The sequence below is a fragment of the Peromyscus californicus genome, unplaced genomic scaffold (assembly GCF_007827085.1).
Source record: "Peromyscus californicus insignis strain IS unplaced genomic scaffold, ASM782708v3 Scaffold_4__1_contigs__length_199733344, whole genome shotgun sequence".
NCBI classification, from domain to species: domain Eukaryota; kingdom Metazoa; phylum Chordata; class Mammalia; order Rodentia; family Cricetidae; genus Peromyscus; species Peromyscus californicus.
Genome location: NW_026294562.1, coordinates 163356372 through 163376272, shown reverse-complemented (window position 1 = coordinate 163376272; position 19901 = coordinate 163356372). Strand labels below are relative to the sequence as shown.

The 19901-nt window shown below is 43.4% G+C and overlaps 1 protein-coding gene across 1 annotated transcript; it reads left to right on the top strand.

The window, feature by feature from the left end:
• The first annotated feature begins 127 nt into the window (after positions 1-127).
• Positions 128-15423, top strand: LOC128124031 (vomeronasal type-2 receptor 26-like). The gene is made up of 6 exons (XM_052760266.1): positions 128-336; positions 5669-5960; positions 7012-7809; positions 10930-11139; positions 11888-12011; positions 14414-15423. Exons 1-6 carry the CDS (start codon positions 128-130, stop codon positions 15421-15423), a joined length of 2643 nt encoding a protein of 880 aa, XP_052616226.1.
• The last annotated feature ends 4478 nt before the right edge of the window (positions 15424-19901 follow it).

Sequence of the window (19901 nt, the reverse complement as noted above, 5' to 3'; positions counted from 1 at the left end):
GCTCCCAGTGTGGTCTTAGCCAGAGGTCCTTGATCAAGGGCAGTCTCCCAGATAAAAGCCCCCTTCACTGCGAGCCACTGCCCCATGTGGGGCTGTCCTGTCACTGGCTGTCTGACCCCCAGCAGGCATGTGGCTGTGTTTTCTCCTTCCTGTTCTCTTTGGCTGTCTCTCTGATTCTGCCTTTTCTGCACCAAGAGTCTGGCTGTTTCCAAGGCAGAGGCCTCACTTTGATCGTCCTGGAGATGTAATAGTGGGGGGCAGCTTCTCCATCTTTTACCTCTCTATTGGTAACGTGTCTGACTTCACTGCCCCACCATCTGGGCTTCTGGTTTCAGGGTAAGTGCTGGATGTGGGATAGGAGTCTCTGAAATCCAGAAGCAGCTTTACAAGCCCTTGTGAAACCTTAGATAAGTGTTGATTCTCAGAATTCCAGCTACGTTTCTCTGTGTATACATGTAATAGCTCTGGTGTTCTCCTTTTATATCACATCTGTCTGTCTGTCTGTCTTTCTCGTTTGTACCAGTCTGAAGTATAGCCTGTTCATGTACTGGCTGTAATGTATGTGCTCCACAGGCCAGGCTGGGATTCTTGATTCTTTTGTATGTCCTTGGTTCCTAAAGTAGTCTTTAGGTAGGTGTGTTTGTTGAATGAATTCATGTGAAAATAATAAATTTTTATCACTTAACAGCCTTAATCACTTATCTGCACTGTATTCCATTTGCTTATTCTTTTTTCTAAGGGTCATGTAGTCTCCAATTCAGTAGGTAGTCAACGATGACCCTGAATTTCTGTTCCTTTTGCTGCTACCTCCTGGTTGCTGTGATTATAGGAGTGTATAACCACACTGACTTTATGAGGTGCTGCAGATCCAACTCTATGAAAAGATCCCAAAACACAACTCCTTCCACCCTTTTGGATTTTTTTCTCCAGCTTTCCAATATACTGTTACACACAGTAGTGTCTAACACAAGCTTTTTCGTTATTATTATTTCTTAAGTGGCTGTATTTGGCTTTTTTTATTTCTATCAATAGCTGAGTATAGAGTATATGTCTGTACTCCTAGCACTTAGAAAACTGAGGCACAAGAATTGTTAGTTTCAGGCAACTTTGGGTTACTTAATGAGACCTGAGTCAAAAAGGGTTGTTAGAGTATTTTCTAAAGAAACTGCTATCATTTTGTATTCAGCCTCAAAATGCAAGAGAGTTTCACTTCTGCATTTTCACATTTAACATCTGTTTAACAACTTTAAAAAATTTTTGAGACAGTATTCCACTTTGTTCTGAGATGACCTTGGAACTCTTTGTGTGGTTCAGGCTAGCATCAAATACAGGACTACCAGCATGAACCACCACACTGGATACACTGGCTATCCTGGTTTTTTTTTTTTTTAAGACATTGTCTAACTATGTAGATGAGGCTAGCCTAGAAATCACTATATTCCTGCCTCCCCAACCTGAGGGCTGGAATCAAAAGTGTGTGCCTCCATACCTGGATCCCATGTTGTTTTTTAAACCAATGGGTAATAATGTTATGTATGTATTGGGTACGGTGCAATATTTTAATAAATGGACACATTATAGAATGATTAATAATGCTTACCCCACTCAGAAACCCATCACTTTGTGTACTTATTTTTTGGTGATGTGAACATTTCAAATCTAATGTGGGAAGCAGAGACAGGTCTACTGAAAGTGAAGGTCTTAGGGGCTGAAGAAATGCCTATGTTGGTCACGTGTCTGCTGTGCAAGCATGAAGACCTGAGTTTGATTCCTAGCACCCAGGTGAACACCTAGCACGTCGAACCTGGTTAGGAATAGTTAGACAGGTAGATTCCAAAGGTCACTGGCCAGCCTATCTGAACGGATGAGATCCATGTCAGTGGGATAACCTGTCTCAAAAATAAGATGGAAAGGGCTGTTGAGATGCCCTGTGGGGTCAAGTGCTTGGCGTGCAAGCTTTATGGATGCCTGAGCCCTCCCTGAAACTCACATACAAATGGAAGGAGAGAATTGACTCACAAAGCTGTTTTCTGTCCTCCATGTGTTGTAGCATGTTTTGGACTACGGATCCATCATATACACACATGCACACAGAATAATATTTTTACAAGGTGGAGAAGCAATTGAGTAAGATATCCTGAAATCCCATCAGTCTTCCCTCCAAGGGGAAGTACCCATGCACACACGTACCAACTCTCTCTCTCTCTCTCTCTCTCTCTCTCTCTCTCTCTCTCTCTCACACACACACACACACACACACACACACACACACACACACACACACACACATGCTGAGCATGGTTGAAAAAGATACTAGAAGTCAATCTTGGCCTGAAACTTATGTGCATACATATACTCACATAAAAGGAGTTCAATATTATTCTAGGCTATATAGTGACTATGAGGTCAGACTGGGTGATATGGAGACTCTGCTTCAAAATGAAAACAAATATACTTTCAACATTAACCTTTTAAAAATTAATTAAAATTTAGTAACATTAATTCTATGTGATGGCACTTGCTTTTAATCTCAGCACTCAGGAGGCAGAGGCAGGTGGATATCTTTGAATTCCAGGCCATCCATGGCCTCACAGAGAGACCCTGTCTCTACAGCACCCCCCATATATATACATATATGTATGCACTCTACTCCCTCCAACATTTCCCATATGCCCCCTCCCTTCAAATTTATGGCCTTTTGTAGCCAGAAGTTTCCTCTGGTCCTGCTCGGCCTGTGGTTTCTCAGTCGCTTATAAAATGATCATTCATTGGCTGAATATTAATTGTAAATTATATGGCCTGTGGCTCAGGCTTCTTACTAGCTAGCACTTACAACTTAAATTAACCCATTTCTAGTAATCTGTGTATTGCCACATGTTCTGTGGCTGTACTTGTATCCCATTACATGTTGCTCCTTGGGTGGCTGGCTCAGAGTCTCTCTCTGCCTTCCTTCTTCCTGTCTCTCTTCTTGGGTTTCCCACCTACCTCTAAGCTGCCTTGCCATAGGACAAAACAACTTTATTTATTAGCCAATGGGAGCAACACATATTCACAGCATACAGAAAGACATCCCACAGCAGGCTTTTATTCTTTTATTATTATTGATTTATAGATATGCAAACAATATACAAACAAATATATGAAGGTAGCCTGTTGAGTCCATTTAGTGTTGCTTTTGTATATTTTAAAGTTTTATTACATTTGTTTTTTGAAGTTATCATATGTGTATGTGCATTTGTTTATTCTCATTCCCCCAGCCTCTTTTCCTTCTACACCTGACATTCCCTCCTGTTTACTACAGGTCCTTTTCCCACATTCATGCCTTTTTTGTTTTGTGACCCACTGATTTTAACCATGGCTGCAGTTTGGAACTGTCCCCTGAAGCTTGGTGGGTTCACCTGTTGGGTACATGACTGAAGACAATGTGTGTCTTTTCCTCAAAATATATTAATTGCCAATAGTTCAGCAGAAAAGAGTAGGTCCACACAAGGAATTTTCCAGTGTATAATTGGCTGCTGACAGGCTCACATGTCTGCAATGTCTTGAGTCATGTCCTGAAGACAGCATTTCACATCTCTTCTCCCTGTCTTCTGGCTCTTAGGTTCAGCACTTCAGAAATAGATGTTAGTTTCTATTGATTGTAACCAACCGTAGTATGTGTTTTAGCTAGGGATTCTATTGCTGTGAAAAGACACCATGACCATGTCAACTATTATAAACAAAACATTTAATAGAAGTGGCAGCTTACAGTTCCAGAGTTTCAGTCCATTAGCATCATTACAGGGAGCATGGCGGTGTTCAGTGGACATGGTGCTGGCTACATCTTGATCAGAAGGCTAACAGGAAGTTGCCTGGGACACTGAGCAAAGCTTAAGCAAAGGAGACCTCAAAGTCCGCCTCCACAATGACACACTTCCTCCAACAAGGTCATGCCTACTCCAACAAAGTCATACCTCTTAATAGTGCCACTCCCTATGAGCTTATGGGGGTCAATTACATTCAAATTGCTACACTACACATTAGATTTTTTTCTTTGTTTCCTTGAGACAAAATTTCTTGATGTAGCTCTGGCTTCCTGGGTGTTGTAGCTATGTAATCCATTCTGGTCTCCAACTCACAAAGATCCACCTACCTCTGCCTCCTGAGTCCTTGCATTAAAAAAGTATGCCACCACACCCAGATTATTTAATACATCTTCAATTATTCCTCCTGTCTTCTTTTTCATTTTTTTAAAATTTTATAATTAATTTAATTTTACATATCAGCCACGGATTCCCCTGTCATCCCTTCTCCCGCCCCCTCCCCCTGCGCTCCCCCCCAATTCATCCCCCCATCCCATCTCCTCCAGAGCAAGGACTGCCCTGGGGATTCAGCTCAGCCTGGTAGATTCAGTTGAGGCAGGTCCAGTCCCCTCCTCCCTTCACCCAGGCTGAGCAAAGTGTCCCAGTATAGGCCCCAGGCTCCAAAAAGTCACCTCATGTACTAAGGACAGGTCCGGTAACACTGCCTGGAGGCCTCCCAAACAGTTGAAGCTAATCAACTGTCTCACTTATCCAGAGGGCCTGATCCAGTTCCATGGGGGCTCCTCAGCTATTGGTTCATAGTTCATGTGTTTCCGCTAGTTTGGCTATTTGTGCATGTGCTTTTTGCATTCATGGTCTCAACATCTCTCATTCATACAATCTCTCCTCTCTTTCCGATTGGACTCCCAGAGCTCCACCTGGGGCCTGGCTGTGGATCTCTGCATCTGCTTCCATCAGCCATTGGATGAGAGTTCTATCCTGACAGGGTGTTTGGCCATCCGATCACCAGAGTAGGTCAGTTTGGGCTTTCTCTTGACCATCGCTAGTAGTCTATTGTGGCTGTATCTTTGTGGATTTCTGGGGACCTCGCTAGCACTTTGCTTCTTCCTATTCCCATGGGGTCTTCATTTACCATGGTCTCCTATTCCTTGTTCTCCCTCTCTGTTCTTGATCCAGCTGGGATCTCCCGCTCCCCTAAACTCTCTTTCCCCCAACCCTTGCCCTTCTTTACCCATCCCCCCCCCCCCCCCGCCCCGCCATGAGCAGTTTGTTCATGTAGATCTCATCCATTTCTCTGTAGTTGGGAGATCCCTGTGTCTTTCTTAGGGTCCTCCTTACTAGGTAGCCTCCCTGGAGTTGTGAGTAGCAGTCTAGTCATCCATTGTTTTACATCTAGTATCCACTTATGAGTGAGTACATACCATGTTTGTCTTTCTGAGTCTGGGTTACCTCACTCAGGATGATTTTTTCTAGATCCATCCATTTGCCTGCAAATCTCATGATGTCATTGTTTTTCTCTGCTGAGTAGTACTCCATTGTGTACATGTACCACATTTTCATTTATCCATTCTTCATTTGAGGGACATCTAGGTTGTTTCCAGGTTCTGGCTATTACAAACAATGCTGATATGAACATAGCTGAGCATGTGGCATTGTCCTCCTGTCTTCTTAAACTGCCCCCACTGATTACTGTCTCCTCGTTCCCTCTGGTTCCCCTTTATGTATTCTGAAGTGTGCTCCTCTGCACATCTGTGTACAAGTATTTGTGGAGATGTAGGTTTTACATGTATCCTTTGAGTCACTGTGTTTATTCTTGTTCCATTACCTCATCATGAGTGATGAATGTGGGCTTCTTTTTCCCTCAGAGTTTCCAACTGGGGCTACCGGGTGGCCCAGAGTTTCGTCTTTGCCATCGAGGAGATTAATAGGAGTGCTCACTTGTTGCCCAATGTGACCCTGGGCTTCTCTATTCGAAACTCTGGGGACACAGTGCATGGTGCCCTCCATGAGACAATGAGCTTTCTCATGAGGCAGCAGGAGCCCATCCCCAACTACACAAGCCAGCATGGCTCTCCTCAGGCTGCCTTGGTTGGGGACACACGGTCATCCCTGTCTGTCTCCATGGCCAGACTTCTGGGGCTGTACTTGTTTTCCCAGGTGAGTTGCTGAAAGTCTCCTTCCTTCATGAATGTTGTGCAATCCCTTACTGATGATAGTGAAAACAGTGGTGATGGTCACAGTAGTGAGCAGCTCTACTGTGCAATCCCTTACTGATGGTAGTGAAAACAGTGGTGATGGTCACAGTAGTGAGCAGCTCTACTGTGCAATCCCTAACTGATGGTAGTGAAAACAGTGGTGATGGTCACAGTAGTGAGCAGCTCTACTGTGCAATCCCTTACTGATGGTAGTGAAAACGGTGGTGATGGTCACAGTAGTGAGCAGCTCTACTGTGGAGCCAGGTTTCCTGCTAATATTCTCCGTGTCTAATACGGTTCTTTTCCATGTATCGATACATTGATGAAGTAACTGAGAAAGTTCGTTTTCATTAAAAAGTATTTTTAAAGATTTACTTATTTTTTAATGGGCATGAGCATTTTGACTTCATGTATATATGTATGTACCACATGTGTACCTGATGCCTATGGAAGTCATAAAAGATCATTGGGATCCCTAGAAGTGGAGTGGCAGATGTTGATTCTGGGAAGTGAACTCAGGTTGTCTGAAACAACAGTAATACTGTGAAACACTGCACCATCTATCTAGCCCCTTATCTATTATTATTATTATTATTATTATTATTAATGTGTATGTACACTTAACACTAGAGCCATGGTGCCCATGTGGAGGTCAGAAGACAACTCTTGGGAGTCAGTTCTCTTCTCAAATCAGGATGCTCAAGTCCTTTCCTGAAAATTATTGATGTTTTAAAATTTAATATACATATATGAGTATGTGTTGGAGTCTATGCCACAGGTACAGGAGGAAGCCTGAAGAGGGTATCAGATTTCCCAGAGGTGGAGTTACAGGCAGATGTGAGGAAGCTGATGTGGGTGTTGGGAATGGAACATGCGTCCTCTGCAAGAACAACAAGGGCTCTTAACTGTTGAGCCATGTCTCCATCCCTTCCTTCCCACATTTAAACCAGATCATCAGCCCACGCCTAAGTCCAGATCTCATTCATTCTTCTATCCTGGCTCTTCTTTGACAGGTCAGTTACTCATCCTCACTACCCATCCTCAGTGACAAGATCCAGTTCCCATCTTTCATGCGTACTGTGACTAGTGACCTCACATGCTCCCTTGCAGTGACTCAGCTGATAATTCACTTTCAGTGGTCCTGGGTGATCGTTCTGGCCCATGATGATGACTTTGGGCAGCAGGCCAGCTCTCTGGCCACTCAGGAGCTGAGCACAGCTGGTGTGTGCATTGAGTACACCCTCCATGTTCCTTCCCTTGAGTCTTTGGGGAAGATTGAAGAGATTGTCCAGACGATGCAAAAATCCACAGCCAGGGTTGTTCTGGTTTTCCTAAGCAATTCTAATTTCCAGCTCATCCTGTATGGCTTACTGGACGTTGCTGTCTCAGGCCATGTCTGGGTCAGCAAGGACACTCTGCACATGGCTCTTGCCCTGACCATTCCAGGCATTTCCCGGGTATTACACAGCACCTTTGGTCTTCTGTATCACAGCAGCAGAGCAACTGGCTTCCCTGAGTTCCTTGCTCGCCTGCGGCCCAGCCAGACCCCAGAAGACATGTTCATAAAGAAGTTTTGGGAGTTCACCTTTGATTGTACATGGCCCCACCAGAGCAGAACAATGACAGAGGGTGTCCAGTTGTGCTCAGGGAATGAGAGTCTGAAAAACAAGCAGCATCCTTTCCCAGAAGTGAGTAAAATTGATGCTGCTTACACAGCTGTCTACAGTATTGCTCATGCCCTGCAAGACATGATAACCCATGGGCACCAGCATGGGAAGGTTACAGACTCTCAGGACTTCCAGCCCTGGCAGGTGAGAGAGGCATGTGTGGAGTGGGTGATTCAGGTATGTTTGGGGAAGAGGACATTGGTTCCAACTAGGCTATAGAGGTGAAGCTGACTGCATGCATGCTCCAGCAAGGATGCCTCCTATTTGTAACTGAGAGGCATCTTAGAAGGAACAGTGGACAAGGATTCCATGCTATGTGTGTGATCTCAGATGAGTCAAGTGTCTGTGGCTTGCCTAACTTAGCAAATACAGGATGCCTAGTAAAATTAATATTTCAGGTAACAGTGAATAGATTTTTTTATATCTCAAATTTATGCTTTGATAAAAAGTGAATGACTTTCAGTATAGACATGCTGCAAATCAGAATTTCAAACAGATATCCAATGCTATTTATTTATTTTTTGTTTTTTGGTATATGGTACATGTATGTGGGCACATGTGTGGGGGCATGGAGACACATGTAGTGGGGAGCACATTCATGTGTACAACATGTGGGAAGGTCTGAGGATAGTGAGGAGTCACCTTTCAATCCTCTTCTATCTTGCTTTGGGACAGGGTCTCTCACTCAAACCCAGAACTTGTTGATGTGTCTAGTCTTGCTAGCCAGGTTGTACTGGGCATCTCCTCTCTCTGCCTTCTGAGGATGTAAGTAGAGATTGGCTTCCACATCCACTGACATGTACATGGGTTCTGGCGATCTGAAGTCTGATCCTCAAGCTTTGATGACCAGTGCTATAATCCCGGAGCCATCTCCTAAGCCCTTACTTATTTTTCTATTTTAGAAATATTATTTGATAATTTTATGTACTCACACACATATATAAATTTACATATGTTTGTCATTTCCCCCAGTCTTTATCTATGTATCTATGTATCTATGTATCTATGTATCTATGTATCTATCTATCTATCTATCTATCTATCTATCTATCTATCCATTAATCCATCCTTCTTTCCTTCCTTCCTTCTCTCTCTCTCTCTCTCCCTTCCTTCCTTCCTTCCTTCCTTTCTTCCTTCCTTCCTTCCTTCCTTCCTTCCTTCCTTCCTTCTCTCTTTCTTCCATCCTTCTTTCCTTTCTTTCTCCAATTCATTTATGGGAGCCTAGGCACAGATGTGTAAGGGATCCCTTGGAAGACTAGTTGTTCCGTGGTGAGGTCACCAGTGAGCGTGGTGGCCAATGAAGGTGAGCATGTTCATTACTTTCACTCAGATGACCTGAGTCTCTTCTGTGTGCCTGGTGAAGGTACAGGTGGTTTTAAACCAGATAGAGAGGGATAGCTGTTGTTGGGTTTTTCTTGAGGGTAACAGATTAAAAGTTACAAGAGGCCAGATGTTGTGGTCATTCCTGCCATTTTAGCACACAGGACGTTGAGACCAGAGAAGCCCCAGTTCAAGAACCACCTGAACTATAAGCAAGATCATATCACAAAATAAAAATATGTGAGTATGAAGAAGTCCATGTGTATTCTATGAACAAGATGTAAAGTAGAGGAAGGCTGAGGAGTGAGTGAAGGGAAATGAAAGGCTGGAGAAATTCTCTCTGTCAGGAAATACTTGAGTTCCAGACAAGAGGATGTAACTCTTACCATGGGTAGAAGTGATAGCATTGCAGATGGCAGGGTCAGCATGTGTCAAGACCCTAGAATGAAGACAAATAGAAGAGCATCATGGGCGGGACTGATGAATAATGGGAGACAGTTTGCAGTGAATGGGTGGTCGAGGTGGGCTGGGGAAGTCTGTGGAAGTCCTGCTAGGATTTGGAGTCTACTGAGTGTGATGGGAAGCCTGAGGACAGTAGTGCACAGCCAAATGAGACCCTGGAGCAGGAACCACATTGTCATGTTTTTGGGTTTAATTTTAAGGTTGTTGAGGTGGAAGAGTGGGTAATGGCACTTGTCCCCAAGTGTAGCTAGAGTTTTCCTGCCTGGCCCACAGTCAGGACAAATCTCTCTCACCTGCAAGTCCCACAGACGCTCAGACCCGATCAAGTAAACACAGAGACTTATATTGGTTACAAACTGTATGGCCGTGGCAGGCTTCTTGCTAACTGTTCTTACAGCTTAAATTAATCCATTTCCATTAATCTATACCTTGCCACATGGCTCGTGGCTTACCGGCATCTTCACCTGCTGTTCTCATCTTGGCAGCTGGCAGTGTCTCTCTGACTCAGCCTTCCACTTCCCAGCTTTATTCTCCTCCTTGTCCCGCCTACACTTCCTGCCTAGCCAATGGCCAATCAGTGTTTTATTTATTGACTAATCAGCAACACATTTGCCATACAGAACATCCCACAGCACCCAAGTATAAGTTGGATTCCTGAGTCCACCATGACAGCAGGAGAGAACATTCCTGAGAGCTGTTCTCTGAATTTACACCATGAACTTCACACACACACACACACACACACACACACACACACACACACACACACAGACAGAGACAGAGAGAGACAGAGAGAGAGACAGAGACAGAGAGACACAGAGAGACACAGAGAGAGAGAGACAGACAGACAGAGGTTTAAAATTATCAGGATTGATTATTATGAATTACTACTTTATTAAAGTTAGAACATTTTCAACTGTCTCACCCATTCGGAGGGCCTGATCCAGTGGGGACCCCTCATCCATTGGTTCATACTTCATGTGTTTCCAGTTGATTGGCTTGATCTGTTTGGGAGGCATCCGATAGGCAGTGGGACCAGATCTTGTGCTCATTGCATGAGTTGGCTGTTTGAAACCTGGGGCCTATGCAGGATTGTTTGGCTCGGCCTGGGAGGAGGGGACTAGACCTACCTGGACTGAGTCTACCAGGTTGACCTCAGTCTGTCGGGAAGGCTTTGCCCTGGAGGAGATGGGAATGGGGGCGGGGGTTGGGGGGAAGGTGAGGGGGCCGGGAGGGGGGAGAACAAGGGAATCCGTGGCTGATATGTAGAACTGAATTGTATTGCAAAATAAATTAAAAAAAAAAGTTAGAACATTTTTGTTAGTCTGAAAATTTCAGGTCCTCAATCTCCCTCTTGCCTAGTGGAGCCAGGTCTTGGTTGAAGTGGCACTGTATCACTTCAGAGACCATTGGCATGTGGTAGTTTGGATAAAACACCTGACTGGTTCTTGCCAAGGTACAATGTCTCCCTTCCTTCCTCAGCTGCTTCATGCCCTCAGGAAGGTGCACTTCAAGACTCCTGATGGAAGCGAGATTATGTTTGATGCCAATGGAGATTTGGTGACAAAATTTGACATTTTTCAAGGGAAGAAGACCCCCAAGGGTGTATTTCACTCGGTCCATGTGGGCATGATAGACCCTCAGGTCTCTTCAGGGAGCAAGATGATGATCTATTTGAAAGAGGAACTTCGAGTGAGTTGATTGAATGCAGGTTGACTCTTGTCTGAGAGTGTTACAATCACAGGGCAAATCCAAGCCCAGGGCTCCTCATCTCTGCTTGTGCATTTAGTTGATGCAGCTCTGGATGGGCTAGTCAGTTATAACTGGCTATGCTGTTTAACTCACAACAGATCTTTCTCTGAATGATATTGACTTATCAGCAAAAATGACCTGACAACACTGCATGGCAGTACTTTGTAATGTCTGCCAATATTTAAAATTGTTCTTCAAGTTGTATTTGCATATATGAATTATTCCCAGTATGTTATTTGTGTGGTATGTTTATGCCTGGTGCTTGTGGATGCTGCTAAGGGCACTGGATCCTCTAGAACTGGAGTTACAGTGTGAGCTGCTGTATGAATGCTGGAAATTGTACCCTCCTCTTCTGGAAAAGCAGCCAGTAATCTGAACCACTGAGCCTTCTCTCCTGCCCCATACCTCTAATTGTTGATATAGGAGCCCCAGAGAGATTGGAAAGAGAACTCATCACAATGTTTAAGTATGTTTTTTTAATCCCTTAGCCATGCAAGCCAGATGTAGCCCTTCCTCAATTACACTCAAAGGTACATCTCCAGTCTGGTATCTGCTGGGATAGACATTTTTCTGAAAGGCATCTCATCTAGTGGGCTGTGAGGAAACTGTTCTGTGCTGCTTCTCAGAATGTGGTCTAGCATCTATATCCGTGGAGAGTCACTGGTGATACTGTGCTCACTGTTACTAGGTGCCCAGCTCTGTCTGCAGTGAAAGCTGCCTTCCAGGGTTCAGCCAAGTGCCCAGGCTAGGAGTCCCCCACTGCTGTTTTGATTGCAGTCCCTGCCCTGAGGGACAGTTTGCAGACCAAAGAGGTAAGGACGTGTGGAGCTGGAATCTGAGGGTCAAGAGGGCACTGTGAGCCTCCTGTACGTGTCCATTGTCTTTGTTACTGTTCTACTGCTGTGAAGAGACACCGTGACCAAGGCAACTTACAAAAGAAAAACATTTAGCTGAAGGCTTCCTCCTTAGAGTATCAAAGGGTAAGTCCATGACCATCATGGCAGGAAACATGAAATCAGGCAGGCAGTCACGGCGCTTCAGTAGCAGCTAAGATTTTACCTTATGATCTACAGGTAACAGGCAGGCAGAGAGGTGAAAAATGTGCCTTGTGTGGGATTTAATGTTCAGTGGCCACCCCAAGTGCCACCCATCATCCAACAATGCTACACCTCCCAATCTATCCCCAAGAGTCCACCAATTAGCAACTAAACATTCAAAACTATGAGGCTATGGGGGCCATTCTCAGTCAACCCGCCACACCCGTCCACTGAGATGTTGCCCAATCTTTGCTTTCCTGTGGAACACCAACTAGAATGATAGGCTTATCGTTGTTCTTAGTTAAAAGCTTTATCAAGACAGACAAGTGCAGGGACCATAATTTGGCTGCAGAATGAATTCTCCCCTAGTAAACATTGCATATCTTTGCCCCCCCCCCAATTAACAAACAGGCATAAGTTACTTTCACAAGCTCTATTGGTCCTGTAATAGAACCTTAGGTTTTGCTCACACTGATGAATTTCATTTGCTTTTTCAACCTCTTGTAAGTTTGAAGTGCATGGTAAATGTTCTTTTGTGATTTCCTTCCTCCTCTGTATTAGTGGGGTTAAGTCCAGAGGTTGAATGGCAGCTCACCACCACATCCCATACTGTTTGAGCTACAGAACTTTTTCTTTTACCATCCTAAAAGCTTGAAATGCAAAGCAAAGTTATCATCAGGGTTGGTGTTGTGTGTAGCCTCACTCTTGCCCTGGTACAGTCATCCCCTCATTGTGTGTGTGTGTGTGTGTGTGTGTGTGTGTGTGTGTGTGTGTGTGTGTGTGTGTGTCCCTCTTTTTTCAGTTTGTTGTTTGGTTTTGAGACAAGGGTTTGCCATGCAGCACTTGCTGGCTTGGAACTCACATGACACCAGTCTGCCCCCAAACTGATAGGAATCTACCTGCCTCTGTCTTTCAAGTGCTGAGATTAAAGTCATGTGCAGCTACACCCAGTCTCAACTCGCCATTCTTATTAGAATAGCAGACTTATTGGAATTAGAGTCTACCCTGGTGACCTCATTTAAGCTTTATTAGAAAATCTCCAGCTTGCTTATAGCAAAATACAGTGGCATTTTAGGTGCCAAATAACAGGACTTCACAAAATGAAATTGTGGGCACAACTCAGTTGAAAACATTTGTTAATATGACTAGTTACTGATACCATATTAGGAAAAAATGAAACATTAAAAACTCACATAAGAGACTAGATGTGGTGGCACATTCCTTGAATCTCAGCACCCAGGAGATGGAGACAAGAGGATCTTGGAGATTGTGTCTTGCTATTATAGTCAACTCAGTGATCTCCAGGTTCAATGAGAGATTCAGTCTCAAAAAATATGATCGTGAGGGACTGGCAAGAAGGTTCAGCAGTTAAGAGCATCCATATGGAGACTCACAGCCTTCTGTAACTCCAGTTTCAGGGGATCTGATGCCATCTTCTGACTTCTGCAGGAACCAGGCATACACATGATTTCCATATATATACACCAAAAAACACTGAACAAATAAATAAACAATTCCAAGAAAGTTATTGAGACTAGTGAAATGGCCCTTCAGGAAAAGCATTCACTGTCAACCCTGATAGCCTGAGTTCAGCTCCTGAGACCCACCTGGTGGAAGATGAGCACCAAATTCCTGACAGTTGTACTGACTTTCAGGTGCATACCAAGGCACAATACATACACACATCAAAATATACAAATAAGTTTGATTAGAAAAATAAGATGGGGGAAATGATTGAGAAATAATATCTGATAAACTCTGGTCCGGACAAGCATGTGCATCTACTCAAATACATGTACGCACACACAAACCTGCACATAAGGAAACTTACATAAGTTAAATATAGTGGTGCAGGCCTATAATCACAGCATTTGAGGGGATGTGGAAGGAGGCTTAGGAATTCATGGTCAGCCTCTGCTACTCAGCCTGAGTTATATGAGACACTGTTTGAAGACAGAAACAAAATCCTCACATAAAACAGATACAGACTGTGCAGTTTTTTTCTTTTGTGTCTCTGCCTCTAGTATCAGCCATTCCAGCCCTGGTCACCAGGAATAAATCATAAATACATGACTTGATGGAAAGGCTGTAAGAGCACTTAGTGCTTGGGATGCCTTCCTTCAGAGCTGGTGTAGTTCATTTAGTGTTGCAGAAATGATGTCGTGTGTCTCCCATAGACATGAAGAGCTGTCTTCTGTGCCCCAAGGAGCAGTACTCGAGCCACATGAGAGACCATTGCCTGCCCAGGACAGAGATCTTCCTGGCCTTTGAGGAACCTCTGGGATTCATGCTGGCTTTGGTGGCACTCTTCCTGGCTGGTCTGGCTGTCCTGGTTCTGGGAGTGTTCCTGAAGCACAGAGACAGCCCTGTGGTCAGGGCAAACAACAGAAGTCTCAGCTACTTACTCCTGCTCTCTCTTTGCCTCTGTGCCCTGTGTGCCTTGCTGTTCCTTGGGCGACCCAGTGTCTCGACATGTCTCCTCCGTCAGACCACCTTTGCTGTGGTGTTCACGGTGGCCGTGTCCTCTGTTCTGGCCAAGACTCTCACAGTGGTCCTGGCCTTCAGGGTCACCAGGCCAGGGGACAGGATCCGGGTATGCCTGAGCCCTGGGGCTTCCACTTCAGTGGTCCTTATTGCTTCCTTCATGCAGGTTGTTCTTTGTGGGGTCTGGCTGGCCACCTCCCCACCATTCCCAGACAGGGATATGGTCTCAGAGCCCCAGCACATTGTCATCCAGTGCCAGGAGGGTTCTGGCACCATCTTCTTCTGTGTGTTGGGCTACTTGGGATTATTGGCAGTGGGTACCTTCTCTGTGGCCTTTTTGGCCAGGGGCCTGCCAGATGTCTTCAATGAGACTAAGTTCCTGACCTTCAGCATGCTGCTCTTCTGCAGTGTCTGGATAGCCTTCCTGCCCCTGTACCACAGTGCCCGGGGCAAGTCCACTGTGGCTGTAGAGATCTTCTCCATCCTGGCCTCCACGGCTGGCCTTCTGGGTGGCATCTTCATCCCCAAGTGCTACATCATCCTGCTGAAACCAGAGAGGAACACTGCTGCCTGGCTAAGGCAAGGCCACCAGGCAAAGCAGGATAGGCAGAGTGAGATGCTCCAGAGAAGGTGTCTTCCCAGATCCACGCCACAAACCTTTATTACCTGTTTCTCGGGGAAGTCACCAGGACCAGCCATGTGATTTTGTCTCATTGTTTTTGTGGAGATCAAAAGGTGTTTAAAAGACAGATCATGATTAAAGTGAGATACTTTTAACAAAACACTCATGAATATCACTTGATGGTAGGGCCACATAGATGGTCATTTATTATTCTCTATGTATTTCTAAAATTTATCACAATTGAGATAGTTAGAAAGGGGAGCTGGCAAGATGGCTCAATGGTTAGAAGCACTTACCATTAAACTTGGCAACCTGGGTTTGATACAGAGGATCCAGAAGAGAGGTGACATTACTAACTTGTGGTATCTCTGCTTGCTAACGGAAGCACCTCCTATTTGCATAGCACCTCCTATTTGCATACAAACAAAATATAAATATAAATTATGAAAATGGTAATGAAGTGATGATGATCTCAAGTGTTGCTGAGGGTGTGAGGAGTTGACAGGCTGATCATTGATCTCTCCTTTTTGTTTTGAGATCATTAGTAGTGGGGATTGAACCTTTCACTTGCAGTTACTGCACAGACTTATCATGTGATTTAGCAATCTCACATATATATATATATATATATATATATATATATATATATATATATATATATATACCCAAGAAAAATAAAAACGTGTCGGCAAAGACTGTAAATGAATCTTCAGAGAAGCATTATTTAGGCACCAAAAGTTGAAACACTGGAAACATTTATCAGTTTATGAATGTTTGGTATGACTTACTCATTCCTAGGATGTTATTTGGCAATAAGAAATAATTATATAGAAGAAATAGAATACTGTTTAATATGTGGTTCAATACTGCGAATTTTATACTGAGTTAAGGAAGCTATATAAAGAAAATAATATATTTTAATATTTCAATCTATGAAGAAGCAAACCAGAAAGACATATATTAAAATAGTGTGTTTTTGAGGTTTGTGGAGGGGACATTGGAAGTGAGGAGTGTAGATTAAAGGGTACAGTATTTCTTTCTGGGATAATGAAGGTCTGAAATTTGTTTGGTGGGGCTGTAGAATTGGCTCAGTGGTTCAGAGCACTCACTCCTCCTCCAGAGGCCTCAGTTTGGTTGCCAGAACATAAGTCAGGCACCTCACAGCCACCTGTAATGCCAGCTCCAGTGGATCCAACACCCTGGTCTCTGAGTGCACCTGCATTCATGTGCTCGTACTACACCCCATGCTAAATTAAAAAATGACTTGGTAATGGTTGTAAGACTCCACCAATAAGCTAAACACCACTAAACTGTCATCTCCTTTTATTTATTTATTTGGGACCGGCTTTTCCCACATCAACCAGGCTGACTTCAAACTTGTAGCAATCCTCCTGCTTCAGTGTCCTGAGTGTTGAGATTTTAGATGTATTCCTACACCTGGATAGTTTCATAAAGTAAATGTAAATGGATGAATTTTATACTGTGTGAATTTTGTCTCAGTAAAGCTTGTTTTTATAAAAAATTATTGATCAATTACAGAGTGTGAATTTCCATTATTTCCTGATTTCTAAGAAAAGATCAAGTAGTCTTCAACCCAGAGATGCATGGAGAGCTCAATATACGAAAATCTGTCAGTATAATACACCATATAAACAAACTGAAAGAAAAGAAAAGCCCACATGATCATCTCATTAGTTGCTGAAAAAGCCTTTGATAAAATACAACACCTCTTCATGATAAAGGTCTTGGAGAGATCAGGAATACAAGGAACATACCTAAACATAATATAGGCAATTTACAGCAAGCCAACAGCCAACAACAAATTGAATGGAGAGCAACTCAAAGCAACTCCACTAAAATCAGGAACAAGACAAGGCTCTCCACTCTTCTCATATCTATTCAATATAGTACTTGACGTTCTACGTAGAACAATAAGACAGCAAAAGGAGATCAAAGAGATAGCAATTAGAAAGGAAGAAGTCAAACGTTCACTATTTGCAGATGATATGATCATGTACATAAGTTACCCAAAATTTCTACCTGAGCACTCCTACAGCTGATAAACACCTTCAGCAATGTGGTAGGATACCAGATTATTTAAAAAAAATCAGTAACCCCTATATACAAATGATAAATGGGCTGTGAAAGAAATTAGAGAAACATCACCTTTTACAATAGCCACAAGTAATATCCAATACCTTGGAGTAACTCTAACTAAGCAAGAGAAAGACCTCTATGACATGAACTTTAAGTCTCTGAAGATTGAAATGGAAGAAGATATCAGAAAATGGAAAGTTCTCCCATGCTCTGGAAGGGTAGAATCAACATAACAAAAATGACAATCTTACAAAAAGCAACCTACAGATTCAGTGCAACTCCCATCAAAATCCCAGCATAATTCTTCACAGACCTGGAAAGAAAAATACTCAAGTTCATATGAAAAACAAAAAAACTCAGGATATCCAAAATAATTCTGAACAATAAAGCCACTTCTGGAGGCATCACCATCCCTGACCTCAAGGTCTACTTTAGAGTTATAGTAATAAAAACAGCTTGGCATTGGCATAAAATTCGACATGTGGACCAAAGGAATCTAATTGAATACCCTGACATTAATCCGCATACCTGTGAACACCTGATTTTCAACAAAGAAGCCAAAACTGTACATTAGAAAAAGAAATCATCTTTAACAAATGGTGCTGGCATAACTGGATGTCAACATGTAGAATACTGCAAATAGATCTGCATATATCAGCATGCACAAAACTCAAGTCCAAGTGGATCAAAGACTTCAATATAAATCCAGTTACACTGATCCTGACAGAAGAGAAAGTGGGATGTAGCCTTGAATGCATTGTCACAGGAGACCACTTTCTAAATGTAACAACAGTAGCTCAGACACTGAGAGCAACAATTAATAAATGGGACTTTCTGAAACTGAGAAGCTTCTATGAGGTAAAGGACATGGTCAATAAGACAAAATGACAGCTTACAGAATGGGAAAAGATCTTCACCAATCTCACATCTGATAGAGAGCTGATCTCCAAAATATATAAGGAACTCAAGTAACTAGACATCAAAATATCAAACAATCCAATTAAAAAAATCAGCTACAGGAATGAACATAATTCTCAACAGAAGAATCTCAATTGGCTGAAAGACATTTAAGGAATTGCTCAACATCCTTAGTCATCAGGGAAATGCAAATCAAAACAACTCTGAGATACCATCTTACACTTGTTGCAATGACTAAGATCAAAAACACTGAAGACAGTTTATGTTGGAGAGGATTTGGAGCAAGGAGAACACTCCTCCATTGTTGGTGGGAGTGCAAACTTGTACAGCCACTTTGGAAATCAGTATGGTGGTTTCTCAGGAAATTGGGACTCAATCTACCTCAAGACCCAATGATACCACTCTTGGGCATATACCCAAGGAATGCTCCATCATACCACAAGGACACTTGTTCAAGTATGTTCATAGCAGCATTATTTGTAGTAGCCAGAACCTGGATACAACCTAGATGCCCCTCAACCAAAGAACGGATAAAGAAAATGTGGTACATTTACACAATCAAGTATTACTCAGTGGTAAAAAACCAATGACATCATGAAATTTGCAGGCAAATGGATGGAAAAAGAAAATATCCTGAGTGAGGTAACCCAGACTCAAAAAGACAAACATGGTATGTAGTCACTCATAAGTGGATACTAGAAGTAAAGCAAAGGACAACCAGCCTACAACTCACAGCTCCAGAGAAGCTAGGTAACAAGGAGGACCCTAAGAGGGATGCATGGAATGCCCTGGGAATGGGAAATAGATGAGATCTCCTGAGTAAACTGTGGGTGAGGGGAGCAATGGAGTGTAGGAGGCGGTGGGTGTGAGCATGGGGGAATGAGATCATTGAGGTGGAACATGGGCAGAGTGTGAGAGCATTGAAGGACAGTTTTTGATAGAGGGAGCCATCACTGGTATAGGAGAAACCTTCTTCTAGGAAAATTCCCAGGAATCCATAGGGATGACCCTAGCTTAGACTACTAGCAGTGGTGGAGAGGGTGGCTGAGCTGGCTTATCCAGGTAATTAGATTGGTGAATACTCTGTCATCATAGAGCCTTCATTCAGTAACTGATGGAAACAGATGCAGAAGCCATGGCCAACCACCAGGCCAAGCTCTGAATTCCAGTCTAAGAAAGAGATGAGGGATTCTGTGAGCAAGGTGCATCAAGACAATGATGGGGAATCTTACAGATACAAGTCAACCAAGCTAGTGGGAACTCATGAACTTTGGACTGACAGATGTGCATGGTCTGTATTGGGACTGGACTGGGCTCTCTGCATGGGCGAGACAGTTGTGTAGCTTGGTCTCTTTGAGGGGCCCCTGACAGTGGGAATAGGATCTGTCCCTGGTGCATGAACTGACTTTTTGGAGCCAATTGCCTATGGTGGGACAATTGCACAGCCTTGATCCAAGAGGAGAGGCTTGGATCAGGCTCAGATGAATGTACCAGAATCCCCATGGGAGACCATACCTTTTTAGACGAGGAGCTGTGGGGTGGGC